The 12,852-nt window shown below is 35.2% G+C and overlaps 2 protein-coding genes across 7 annotated transcripts; one reads left to right on the forward strand and one right to left on the reverse strand.

Moving 5' to 3' along the window:
* Positions 1–423: 423 nt before the first annotated feature.
* Positions 424–7,517, forward strand: LOC107479929 (mitogen-activated protein kinase kinase kinase YODA). 5 transcript variants are annotated; one of them, XM_016100035.3, is made up of 14 exons: positions 424–622; positions 1,046–1,132; positions 1,257–1,387; positions 2,490–3,218; positions 3,313–4,023; positions 4,250–4,337; positions 4,467–4,529; positions 4,837–4,997; positions 5,121–5,196; positions 5,310–5,369; positions 5,456–5,563; positions 5,661–5,897; positions 6,171–6,265; positions 6,611–7,517. In XM_016100035.3, exons 4-14 carry the CDS (start codon positions 2,653–2,655, stop codon positions 7,116–7,118), a joined length of 2,673 nt encoding a protein of 890 aa, XP_015955521.1. In that variant the 5' UTR covers positions 424–622; positions 1,046–1,132; positions 1,257–1,387; positions 2,490–2,652; the 3' UTR covers positions 7,119–7,517. The 5 variants fall into 5 exon arrangements, with proteins under 5 accessions (XP_015955521.1, XP_052115098.1, XP_052115102.1 ...); XM_052259138.1 differs by having other exon boundaries at positions 2,640–3,218; XM_052259142.1 differs by having other exon boundaries at positions 1,257–3,218; positions 5,688–5,897.
* A 93-nt stretch (positions 7,518–7,610) lies between these two features.
* LOC107479930 (short-chain dehydrogenase TIC 32, chloroplastic) lies at positions 7,611–10,012 on the reverse strand. Of its 2 annotated transcripts, XM_016100039.3 has the most exons (8): positions 9,815–10,010; positions 9,232–9,463; positions 9,019–9,098; positions 8,728–8,881; positions 8,476–8,554; positions 8,296–8,380; positions 8,044–8,090; positions 7,611–7,961 (listed from the first exon to the last, which is right to left on the reverse strand). In XM_016100039.3, exons 1-8 carry the CDS (start codon positions 9,918–9,920, stop codon positions 7,797–7,799), a joined length of 948 nt encoding a protein of 315 aa, XP_015955525.1. In that variant the 5' UTR covers positions 9,921–10,010; the 3' UTR covers positions 7,611–7,796. The 2 variants fall into 2 exon arrangements, with proteins under 2 accessions (XP_015955525.1, XP_020994319.1); XM_021138660.2 differs by lacking the exon at positions 8,044–8,090 and having other exon boundaries at positions 9,815–10,012.
* Between the last annotated feature and the right edge of the window lie 2,840 nt (positions 10,013–12,852).

The following is a 12,852-nucleotide window of genomic DNA, read 5'->3' on the forward strand; positions in this document are numbered from 1 at the left end:
CCGCCAGGCCCACCCAAAAAATCTTTCGCCGCCAAGGGGCAGGGAGAGAGGAAATCTACGGTTGCCAAAGTAATCACCATGAAAATAGAAAGGAATCAAATCCAAAAAATAAAGAAAATGGAAAATAATAAAACACAGATTCTTGAGTAAGTTAAGTTGCCGTTAAAAACCATTTTATGAAGATATTTCCAGTACACGAAGGTGCACCAAAATCCCATACTCCTAACCAATCTCAAGTGAGGGAGCCATTATAATATTCCGCCACGTAGCATCTTCGTGAACTCAAATTTAATCAGAACCATTCGATCCCCAACACCATAGGTTCCTACGCGCGGAGAATAGCCCGGACTCTGATGCACATTTTTATTTTAATTATAAAAGGTGAAATGAAATAATCAATTTTCTCACACGGTGAACTGTTTCTAGCGCTAGTTCTCTCTTCTACTCTCTACTCTCTCCCCGTTCATATTCTTGTTCTTCCTCGTCCTCCTTTCTCTTCGTTCTTGTCACACTCTCTGTGCTTTCTTAGCTTCTTCTCTTAGCGGTGTCTTTAAATAACACCCTGAGCTTCGTCTATCCGTCAAAACGTCGACGTTTTGGATGCTAAGAAACACAGCATTGAGTAAGTGATCAAAGATAGGGTTACACTGTCATCTGCTGCTTTGATTTTTTTTTTTATTTTTTCTGCTGAATTGATGTAACACTTGTCGGTTCATTTCGAAACCTGTCCTTCGGAAGCAATCCCTCTGCATGTTTATCTATTGAATTCGAATTTGTTCCGTTACGTTTTCTTTTTCTTCTGCATTTTCCGTTGGCTCCAACGGTGTTTATTATTATTATTATTATTATTATTATTATCATCGCTGGTAGCTTTGCTTGTTTGTTGTTATAACTCGAATTTTTCTTTTCGTCGTTGATTTTTTTTATATCGTCTGAGTTCCATAGAGTTGTTTCAGCAAGTTGATCGGATTTGAACGTAGCTGCTGATTATGCTTCATTTGCTGACTTGTGTTCTCGTCTGATGATTGTTTGCTGAATCGTCTAGGTTTTCTAATCTTCCGTGAAAAAAAAAAAACCGCTTAGAGAGATAAAACGGAGGCAAGGAACTTTGATAATTTTTTCTCCCTTACTGGTAAGTTCGTTATCAAGAAAAGAGATAATTCTTCATGTTATAATTATTCTGGTAGGAGAGGCTGCAAAATTTTGAATATATGCTTTTATTGAGTTTTGGTTTTGCTTCAATCTGCCATTTGCAGGAAATTTCTCTAATAAATGCTAAGTCATGCAATGTACCTTCAGAATCATCGAATCCTTGGAGTGATTCTTTCTTTGTTGGAGTGCAAATCCTGCCTTAAGTCCATTTTTGTCAAATTTTGAATCCTGCATAGTAAGCCTCCGTTTGAATTTTGTTCACGACTTCTTTGTCAGTGGTCCCCTCTTTTGAGGTCTTAAGTATGAAATGGATGTCATCTTCGTTGATATAGGACCATGGTTTCGAGGCTTTTAAGTGATACTCTAGATTCAACTGTTTGTGACAAAATCAATTAAATTTCATTGGTGACTTTTTTCATTATTATTTATTTATTAATTTCAAAACTTTGCTGGAGCCCTGATATTATCAGCATACTTTTCAAGCAGATAATTTTCCCTGGCTCCGTGGATTTCTTGTTAGGATCTGAAAGCATTTGTAATGTCATTGTCTTGTGTTAGGGTCCATCATTTGCTTGGTGATATTATTAAAGCTACCCTTTCGAATGATCTTTTTCGCTACTTCAGCACCTGTGTTTAGTCACTAGCATGTGATATTAATATTTCAACTCTGTCATCTAATGCATAAATATTCCGAATGGATCATCTCTCCATATCATTTTTGTTTCCCTTTTCATTTTTTCGGTTCTGAATCTTTGGGTGGATGATTTGTTTGATCTCATAATTATCAAGAAATTGAATTTCAAATTGATATACTCTAATTACTTCATGCATGCAATAGATTGTAAATATGAACTTTCAACCAATGAAAAGAGTTCAAATGATTGATTTGTTCTGACCTCAGTTACACAAGTTATTAAATGAACTCTTATACTATGTCAAATGGTTAACGGAAATTTATCCGGGAATCAGGGAACCTGTGGAGAAACTTGTTCATGACGTCTTGCATTGTGATTGACAATATGCATTGTCTCGTATATACTGGGAGACGATTACAGTTATAGCATCATTGATTTGTTATTTTTTGCTGTTATTCATTTATTTGTGTAATATGTGTTCGATTGTGATTGACAGTTTAATATTACATATCTAAAGGGACGGAAATCATTTATAGCCCCACTCATTCATTATTGTTTGTGGTTATTCACTTATGTGCCCCATTTAGTTCCTGCATAGCAGTTCTCTTTTCTTGGATTCTGCTCATTTCTGTCACCGAATAAATTTATTAAATGTTTAAAATTTTGGAAAGACCTAACTAACATTTGAAGTTTGCTATATAGGTTCTTGTGGTTCTACATGAGCAATAATTTATAAGAACAATGCAGCACTCTTCATTAGAAGAGATACATTTCAATGCCACATAAGACTTTGCACACATAGTTTGCCAAGATTTCCTTCAGTTTTCTCTTATTTTCCCTGTGTTTGACAAGCTTTTGCCTAAACATGCCGATATGGTGGGTGAAGTCTAAAGAGGTGAAGGAGAGAAAGAAGTCAAAAAGGGAAAGTATTATTGATGCAATACAGCAAAAATTTAAGAATGCTTCTGAAAAGATACGCAATGACAAATCCAAAGGATCTAGAAGACATGTTATTGGCACCAGGTCAGAGAAGCAATCCCAATCTGTTGTAGCTTCAAGAATATCATCACCCTCCTCCACATATGTGTCCCGCTGTCGAAGTTTTTCAGAATTAGAAAGGCCTCTATTTCAGCAGCTCCCACTGTCAGGGTCGCACCTTCCTGTTGTCAGTGACGCAAATTCTGGAATTTGTTTACCATCAAGAATGGAAAGAGCTAGTGGTTCTAAGCAATCTCCATATTGTCCCCTACCGGCATCTGGTGTTGTTTCCAACAGGGGATATCCTACTGATGCTGAGGGATATATAGATACCGCATCTGTTTCAAGTGATAGCTCTGGTTATAGTGGTGACTCATCTGATTCACATCTCATTAGTCCTCTGGCAACCGACTATGAAATTGGAAACAGGGCCACCATTAACAGGTCTTTCAGGTCGGTTTGCTTCCATCTGAATACATTGCTTTAAACATACTATGCATTTACCTTATATTCTTTTCCTTTACTAATAATTCATATGCTCCTAAAGGTTGGTGCACAGGAACAGATCACCTGTTACTTTCCAGAATGACTTAGGAGCATCCTCAAGCCCAGCTCCTCAAATGTGCGGTGTTAAGAATCCATCTACTTCACCAAAACGGAGTCGTTTGCATTTGCCCAATCTAAAAATAGGCCGTACCTGTGGTTTATTCAGTGCTCAAGAAAGGTCAACATCAAGCCCTTCTAGAAGTCCAGTGAGAGCACTTGGCCCTGACCAGCTATTAAACTCTGCACTATGGACAGGAAAGCCTTGTCCATATGCAGCATCAGGGAATTACTCTAGTCCTGGTTCAGGCCAAAACTCAGATGTTGGGGATCTGCCAGGACAGGTAATTTTGCCTCTTAACAGGTACAGCCCTGAGTGTTCTCCTATACCTAGTCCGAGAATGACAAGCCCTGGTCCCCGTTCCAGAATACAGGGTGGTGCTGTCACACCTCTTCATCCACGAGCTGGCACCTTCCCTTTGGAAATAACTACAAGACATCCTGATGATGTTACTAAAAAAACTCATCCTTTACCGCTTCCTCCGATAACAGTCACCAGTTATTGTCTTTCTCCAAACTATTCTTCATCTACAACTCCATCAGCTCCTCGCAGTCCTGCCAGAGCAGAGATCCAAACAAGCCAAGTTTCACGCTGGAAAAAGGGGAAGTTGCTCGGAAGGGGGACATTTGGACATGTTTATCTTGGTTTTGACAGGTCCGTATCATGTGGGTGTTTTGCGTGTGCCTATGCCATGTACACATTTGGACATTCTTATCTCGATTTTGGAATACTCAAACATTCAGATTGCATTTGATATACATATATCAGCATTTTAACTCATCTTTGTCTGTTAGTTTGACACAATCATGATTTTTCTTGCATTTTATCTTTTGAACCTTTAAAGCTTGATCTGATTTATACCAAGTTCTCTGATCTGTAGTGAAAGTGGTGAGATGTGTGCGATGAAGGAGGTAACGCTTTTTGCAGATGATGCTAAATCAAGGGAATGCGCACAGCAACTTCAACAAGTAAGCTTGCTCACCACATGAAAAGTTTACAAAAAATAAAACATTTACTTTTCCTTTTGAATGAAAAGGAACAAAGGACTATACATTTTCAGGACAACAAGTATTCTCATGTACCTGATACATTTTCAGGAAATTATGCTTCTAAGTCAGTTGCAGCATCCAAATATAGTTCGATATTATGGTTCTGAAACGGTATGTTTACTGAATTAGTTACTTAATTCATTCAGTAACTGATTTCATTTTGAATTCTCAGTTACAATCAAGGCATTAAAACAGATTTCTCTAAACAAATCAGCCACATCAATTGCTTCTATGCTTTGAGCAACATTTTATTATATCTCTTTACAATTGCAAGTTCAATATATCTTATGGGTTCTTAAATTTGTTTTCTCAATTTATTTTAGTAACATGGAATTTGGTTGCATAATATTCTTTCATGCTGTTGGCTATCAATACTTAGAATTGTGTTAACTGTACTGTGATTTTTTATGCCTAACAGGTAGAGGACAAACTTTACATATACTTGGAGTATGTCTCCGCCGGGTCTATTTACAAACTGCTTCGAGAGTATGGCCAGTTAGGTGAAAATGCCATTCGTAATTATACTCGGCAAATTCTATTAGGACTTGCGTATCTGCATGCTAAGAACACTGTCCACAGGTGAGTTTGGTAGATCATCATATGAAATTCTTATAATTACATCCGTGTTTCAAGTAACATCTCTAATTACATTTTTGCTTGTGAAACAAAAATTTCTTGGTCTAATTACTATATTCTCTTCAGGGACATTAAGGGAGCCAATATACTAGTGGACCCTAATGGACAGATAAAATTGGCAGATTTTGGGATGGCAAAGCATGTAAGAGAATTTATATATGTTTTCTTATGTATGATGTTCATGTTAATGAAGGAACTGCCTTGGTTAGATAATTTAAATGGAGTTGAATATTTCCTATCTGAAATTATTTACAGATAACTGGGGAGTCTTGTCCATTTTCATTCAAAGGAAGTCCTCACTGGATGGCACCTGAGGTCAGCATGATTTCCCTCCTCCATAAGTACCGTTTGACACTTGTTTTTCACATGGTTCTGTTTGTGACAATGCCTCAATTACTTAGGTTGTACATAATTCAAATGATTGTAATCTTGCTGTTGATATATGGAGTCTTGGCTGCACTGTTCTGGAGATGGCTACGACAAAACCACCTTGGAGCCAGTTTGAGGGGGTAAGCAGAGTTTGATATATGGATCTATATATTGGATTATATAATTTAACTTCGTTTCATAATTATTTTTTTTCTTTTGTACCCTACACCCTTGAAGGTGGCTGCTATATTTAAGATTTTACAGATGAAGAAACTGCCTGAAGCACCAGAACATCTATCAGAAGATGGGAAAGACTTTGTGAGGCTTTGTCTGCAAAAAAATCCCCAGGACCGCCCATCGGCTGCGCAACTTCTAGAGCATTCATTTGTCAAAAAGGCTACACTAGAAAGAACCATTCTGACTGTACATCCTTCAGAAGCATCACCAGCTATTGTAGATGAACTGAAATCTCTGGTAAAAGCAATTGAAAGTGTATATTCAGTGACTGATTACATACTATCATTCTTTGCATAGATTTGTGTTTGAGGTTTTGCATAATTTTGTTGAAAGAAAAATAGTAACAAAAGAAGGGCTCCAAAAGTAGGCTAAAATATAACAAAATATTAAAATATAATAGTATTCCATCAACAGCGAAGAAATGGATGTATGTTTTTTATTTTCATTTCTTTTTTGTGTTTCGCAGATTTTTGAGTGAACTATTTATCATTCTCTTGAATGTTCTTTCAGGCCATTGGACCTGCAAAACATAATTTGTGCTTAGAGTCAGAAATGGGTGGTGGTACCAGTCGGCCAAGAAGGTTGAGAATCGGCTCTGCATCAAGGTTGGTCCCCCAACCCCCCTCTCCTCCACCAAAATAAATAAATAAATAAATAAATAAAAAATAAAATGCCCACTCGTGTTTATATGGATAAATAAATACACTAATAAAACAAGAATATTTTCGTTCATATTAATTTTTGTAGCATTCACTAGTACGTTATGTATTCTATAAGCTGGTTAGATACTTTTAGTTGTTCATAATTAAGCTTGATTAATTGATAAGAATGTTGTGGCTTTGTGAAAGAAAATTCGGTCAAACTTCTGCAATGCTAGTTTTTATTCAGTTCTAGATACTTTTGATACTTCGGCAATGAAGGTATTAACTGTCTATCTAACTTGTTTCTAGTGATGTGCATACACCAAGGAACATGTCATGCCCCGTTTCTCCCCTTGGACAGCGGCCTTTGGGAACATTTGATGTGGCTGGAAGAGTGCCTACAGTTCCAGTAGTTAGTCCTCGTACCACATCTGGCCTATCCACACCATTCAATGATAGTGGTCGTACAATCTCGTTTCATAGAAACAAGCAGCCGATGTTCTCACATGAAGCTGCATGTCTGATGCCAAGGTCTCAGGATGGGTTTCATTATCAGGATCTTACACATGATGCCCTTCGAGTAACCATACCTTCTCGGGATGTAATAATTTCATCTGATGATGATGCTCTTGCAACCAATTATAAGAGGGTTGTCCGAAGAGAATTTTATAATGTGCCTCAAACGCCCATGAGGGATTGTGTTCGGATGAATACTTACTTAGATTGCCGAGCCAGTACTCCCAGGCAAGGCCCGACAACACAAATGGCATGTCACCTGCACTTCAGTGACCAGAGGGGACACCGTGCATGTGAATAATAAACGTTCTAAGACGGTATATACATCATAGGGTGCATTAGCATAAACATATACCATAAACATGCTGGAGGAATATAGTTTAACTATTATCTATAGTCAAACGTGAGTGTTTTGCGCGGGGATGTAAGCGTTCCCCAATTGACTCATGTTTGAGACAGTAGTTTACAGAGTGGGACCAAAACCCCTTGTAGATGCAAAATTTGCTGTCCTCACCCAAGGTATTTTATATTTCATCATCTCAGCTGAAAATGGTGGAGGGACCAAAAAGCAGATTTGTAGAAACATATTTACTGTATAGAATATATATATAACTAGAAAGTAGAAACTCAACACAATTTTGAGTTTAGCTAGAATTTCCTCCATTTTGAATAATGTTCTGTGGGATTGTGTGCTACAAGAGGCGTTGTATTGAATAAACTTTATATATTTCAAAAATAAATCTACCTCTGTCTGGACTTTTTGCTGGAAGGAAAGTCATTACTCTTTTGCAAATTGAAAATGCAAAGGCTTCATGTAATGTATATGCCAAATTATAGCACTCCTTGGGTGGTTATGCATCGCGTCTTAAATTTACATATATACAGCTTATACAGCTTGTGAGCAAGTTTCTATTCTGCTAAACATTTTTTCAATACAACTATGTTTTGCCCTTACTTAGTAGTCAGACAATCCTGTGAGCTACTTTTGATTAGTTAGGCTTACGCTGAACTCCCATAGTTTTTTAGCCAGCTCTGAATCATTAGCCAGATGGGTTGGCGTTGCCTTATTGCTGTCCATAAAGTACTCACCAGATATTCCCTTAACTTGTGGATGCAATGCTACATAACATTGAGTGGCAGCTCCCTGTAAAACATGTCAGAACAACTCAATATATCTGCCATAGCATATAAGCATTTAGCATATCAGCAACAGATGTACGAAATACCTGTTGCACATTTTTAAGTAAGTATTTACCCACCATATTAGCAACAGCTGCAAAAGCCAAGTGGTGGATACATGAATACAAATTCAAACAAACAATTTATGTATATGAATTGACAACTAGGACCCGGCATAATTCTGTTTTGCTTCCTTTTGAATGCTATCGTGACCAAGCATATTGAATTGAATTTTGTGTCTCATCTATAATGCACAACAATACCAAATCAAGCCTTACTCGAATAGTATAGCCACTAACCATTAATGTAACCATGGTAACGCAGAATATTTGTAATAATTGATCCTGGATGAAGTGCGTTAGCGGTTATTTCAACTCCTTCTTCCTGTCAGAAAAAGGAGTATGCATTGTTCTACATTAAAATCAACCAAGAAGTTCACACCAAACGGTCAAAAAGACAAACGGATGTAAAAAAAATACCTTAAAGCGCCTCGTAAGTTCTTTGGCATGCAAAATATTAGCAAGCTTTGATTGTCCATAAGCATAATAACTGTTGTACCTGCCCCCACAAAAAAAAGAAGGTATAAAACAGGGTGAATTGTACAAATTTGGGAACCTAAAACAATGAAAATGAAAAGAAAAATGTCATCAAGCATATTTGCAGTACAATCTCAGTAGCAATTAGCAAATAAAGAAAAACGAGAAACCAAGGATCTATGATTCCAAAATTACACTGATTCATCATTGATCTTATCAAAACGAATTCCTTCTTGATATGGAAGTCTGTGTGCTTCCGAAGATAGAATGACTATCCTTCCCTCCCGTTTGCATTCACGTACAGTTCTTTTCATAGTTTCTAATAAAAGGTTTGTCAAGAGAAAATGACCTACAAAATAGTATAATTAGAATCTCTTTAATTCCTTTTATATTTTAGCAGAGTGAATGACAATTTTCGGTTCTATCAACCCAACAAGGTAACATGAGGAAACTCAATATGTGAGGAAAACAGGTAATAGAACATACTCAAATGATTCGTTGCAAACTGCATCTCAATGTTGTCTTGAGAAAGCTGGAATGGAGTTGCCATCACCCCTGCATTGTTACTTCAATCGAAAGAAGAACTTCATTTTATTTTAAAACATGCAATCAGAGCAGGTGCAGATGCTGAAGACAAAACAGAAAGACTTGTATAGAAAGTTGTACTGGAAGAGTTCATCTATGTCAAACAAGACATACATTAGGATATTGAGTGGACGTCCAGATGAAATATAATCTGATGCAAACTTCCTAACAGATGCCATAGAGCAAAGATCTAATTCCATGACATCAATTTTAGCTGAGGGAATTTCCTTCAATATTGTTTCTTTGACCTTGGTGCCAGATTCAACACTCCTTACAGCCATAACAACATGGACACCGCGCAGTGCAAAAACTCGCGTCGTCTCCAAACCAAGGCCACTTGTAGCCCCTAATATCAAACATAATAAGTAATTAAATTATTGATTACTCAACACCGATGCAAATTTAAATTAAAATTAAATAACAATTTGCAGGGATCATATGACTATTTCAGGAAAAATTGATCACCAATCGGAAAAATAACACTATACTCCAATAAGTGGCCGTAATCAGCTTCGTAGTTGAAAAGATATCATAGAAAATTTAAAAATAAATCAGATCTACAATATAGTGTGATTATTGGATTTATATATGAGATCAGCAGAGGTGTGATCGAAACTGATCGACGATGATATTGCGATGAGTAAAACAACCTAATAAAAGGAAAGTAAAAACTAAAAAGGAAGGAGGAGGAAGGAACCGGTGACGATGGCGGTGAGGCCGTGTCCATCAATGCCTTGAGTGACTTGCTCCGCTGTGGAGGAGGCTGAGAAGCCAGATTCTCCTTTCCAACCAAGAAACCACATATTCCTTTCCGTTCGCTCTTTCTTTGTGATCGATTACACACACTTTCACTATCTCACTCACTCAGTCAAAAATAAGGGTCATCGTAGTTTGAAACTTTCCATTAAAGTAGGAATATAATATGGAGTTTATTTCTTTCGGATAACACTAACATGGATTTGCATATTTTAATTAACAATACACCATATGGATTTATATTTAAGTATTGTTATATCAAAAATAATATTTTTTATAAAGATATTATTAAATTTTTTGATAAATTCAGCTCAAAAAGTTTAGATTTTGATTATTGTCAAGTATTAAAAATAGGAAAATTTTACTCTATCTTTTCTAAAATAAAGGGTAAATTACCCCTTGTGACATATACAGTGATTATTCATAAATTATTCTTCTACCAGAGTTCCAAGATTTACGTTATCTTCTATTTTCTTTTCAATTGACGCGATGTTTCTCTTGAAACTTGATAGTAGTGTCATTTTCATAATTTCTACCAAATACACCTCTTCTTCTCTAATTTTAAAACCATAATTCCTCTCAAATCCAATCACCATTTCCAATCAATTAGGTTAAGATTTTGAACTTGTTCATATGCTTTCAATCTCCCATTTCAACGAGCACATCTATTAATTTTTCAGCTCTCTCTTTCCTAAGATTTTTTTCCTAGTATTTTTTCTTAAAATTCAGTCGGATCAACAATGATACTCCTCTTCAGATAACCAACCCTCATAGCCTTGTATAACTATATAACAAACACAAATCAAAATATTAGTTAGTCATAAAAATAATAAGTCAATAATTACCATTTTAAGATTTTCATTATCTGAATAATGATTGAAAAATAATTTAAGAGCAATTAAAGAGAAAAAATAAAAAATAAAATACTTTGGTGTCTTCTTTCACGTACCAATTACCATCATTTTTAATTAATATATTACAAATTTTTATCAGTTTTTTAGCTCTCTCATTTTAAAGATTTTCTAGCAATCGTATTAGAGATAGCAATTAGATTTGACGATCTTATTCGAACTTTAGAACTCTGGTTAAAAGATAATTGATCGATAATCACTGTATATGCCACAAGGGGTAATTTATCCTTTATTTTAGAAAGGGTATGGTAGAGTTCACCTTAAAAATATTGTATGGTCGATCAATTTCTAAATACAAATTAAAATTATTCTAGAAGTGGTTACTATCAAACGATTACATATTTTTTTATAATGGAATTATAACTGTCTATGTATGTTTTGCCCATTAGACAAAAGGATAACAAATTACAAATTTTTTTTGTAGGATCTGTATTTTTTACACCTTTTATAACTGACACAATCTTCTATTTTTGGGATAGAAACTATTTACTTATGTATTGGATTGGAAATCTAATAAATTTTTTACTCCTTTGACAAAATTGAATTTGAAAAATAAACTCAACCCCGAATGATCATATAAACGAATTATTTGATAATTTATTTTTTGAGAGGGGGCTATTAGCTGTATGAAGAACTCTCTCATAATGGAATTATAACTGTCCAAGTATATAGAACAAGTCTTTTACAAGCAATTTTTAGAAGTTATTAGATATATTTATAATTTTTTAATTATTATTATTCTCTGTAAAGAGGAGTTTTAAGATTAGAATAAAAAGTTGGAATTCCACTCCAAAAAATATTCTCGCACATGAGTTCATTTTCTGTTGGGTTCCTTCCATCATTTCTTTCATGGTTCTTTTGAATTCTGTAAATTCTGCAATTTACTTTTATAATTCAGTTATTTTATATTTCACAATTTTCATAATTTTCTTTTATTTATGTTTATAGCAAACTTTACATTCAATTATTTCAATTTGCAAGTCAATTTTATTTTCATTTCATTTAAAAAAATATAAAAAATATCTTTTTTTTTCATGACAAAAATGGACGACTTTGATGCATGATAAAACTGGAACTTACAAAAGAGGAGTAGGTTTCGCTTCCAGATAATAGATATTGAACCAACACAAATTTGTTAAAAATTTACATAACAAATTGGCACGCCCGTTGGGATAGTTTTTCTTAAGTTGTGTCAAAATTATTTGTCTTCATAGTGTCATGCATAAAATTTTTTATCATTAGTGCATGTTGTGCAATGGTAAAATTATTAATATGGTTGAAGAAGTTCCTAATGGTAACATGGAGTCAAATGCGTCAGTGATTGTTGCACAAACCTTTGTGAATCCAGTGTTAATATTCGGAATAATTTTGGAAAAAATATGGTTCAGTTTAATACAAATTCAGGGACTCATGAATGCAATGCACGCAGTGCAAAATCAACCACCAGTAACTACAGAGTGATCCCATTTGGTCTTCTTCCTATAACTACAATGCCATTAGTAGAAAAAATTATGTGCCTCTAAGTTGATTTGAAAGTATCTCAGTTGCAGTAAATAACCAATTACCATTCTTGTTTTCTGACATGAGTTATGATTATCAAGGTGCTTTGACATTGAATAGTATAAGATCGATGAATGCTTTTTGACAACACATAGATGAAAGTCATCATAATTTAGTCAATTTGCTAACATAACAAATAACTACCATTTTAAATCCTGTTATGGTTTATAATAATTTTAAATATGATAAATTGGCCAGATAAGTTGAAATGATTGCTAGAATTGTCGAGTATGATGAGGGGCATAATAATTCCCAGAATATTATAGCTTTTGAAAATGAAGATAGCCCACAAGATAATCTTGGTGAGGAGGTCATTCCTCATATTATTCGACCGAGTCAAAATGCTGATGAGGTAGTGAATAGAATTCAAACTAATCAGCGTGGGGATCAATATCAGGTGACTAGGATTGTGGAAGATGTCCTTAGTCATGTAGGAAAAAATATAGGCTTCATGAATCGACCATATTTTGTGCCAGCATTTCCAAATGCAATTCAAATAGCTAAAGTG

Source organism: Arachis duranensis, chromosome 3 (assembly GCF_000817695.3).
Source record: "Arachis duranensis cultivar V14167 chromosome 3, aradu.V14167.gnm2.J7QH, whole genome shotgun sequence".
NCBI classification, from domain to species: domain Eukaryota; kingdom Viridiplantae; phylum Streptophyta; class Magnoliopsida; order Fabales; family Fabaceae; genus Arachis; species Arachis duranensis.

Bases quoted from the DNA above. Each gene is read 5' to 3' on its own strand.
- LOC107479929 (XM_016100035.3), top strand. From the start codon at position 2,653: ATGCCGATATGGTGGGTGAAGTCTAAAGAGGTGAAGGAGAGAAAGAAG. The intron at 4,024-4,249 runs GTCCGTATCATG...TCTGATCTGTAG, and splicing joins GTTTATCTTGGTTTTGACAG to TGAAAGTGGTGAGATGTGTG. The intron at 4,530-4,836 runs GTATGTTTACTG...TATGCCTAACAG, and splicing joins GATATTATGGTTCTGAAACG to GTAGAGGACAAACTTTACAT.
- LOC107479930 (XM_016100039.3), bottom strand. From the start codon at position 9,920: ATGTGGTTTCTTGGTTGGAAAGGAGAATCTGGCTTCTCAGCCTCCTCC. The intron at 9,464-9,814 runs GTTCCTTCCTCC...GTTTGATATTAG, and splicing joins CCTCACCGCCATCGTCACCG to GGGCTACAAGTGGCCTTGGT. The intron at 8,555-8,727 runs GTAATTTTGGAA...TTGTGGGGGCAG, and splicing joins AAGATCAATGATGAATCAGT to GTACAACAGTTATTATGCTT.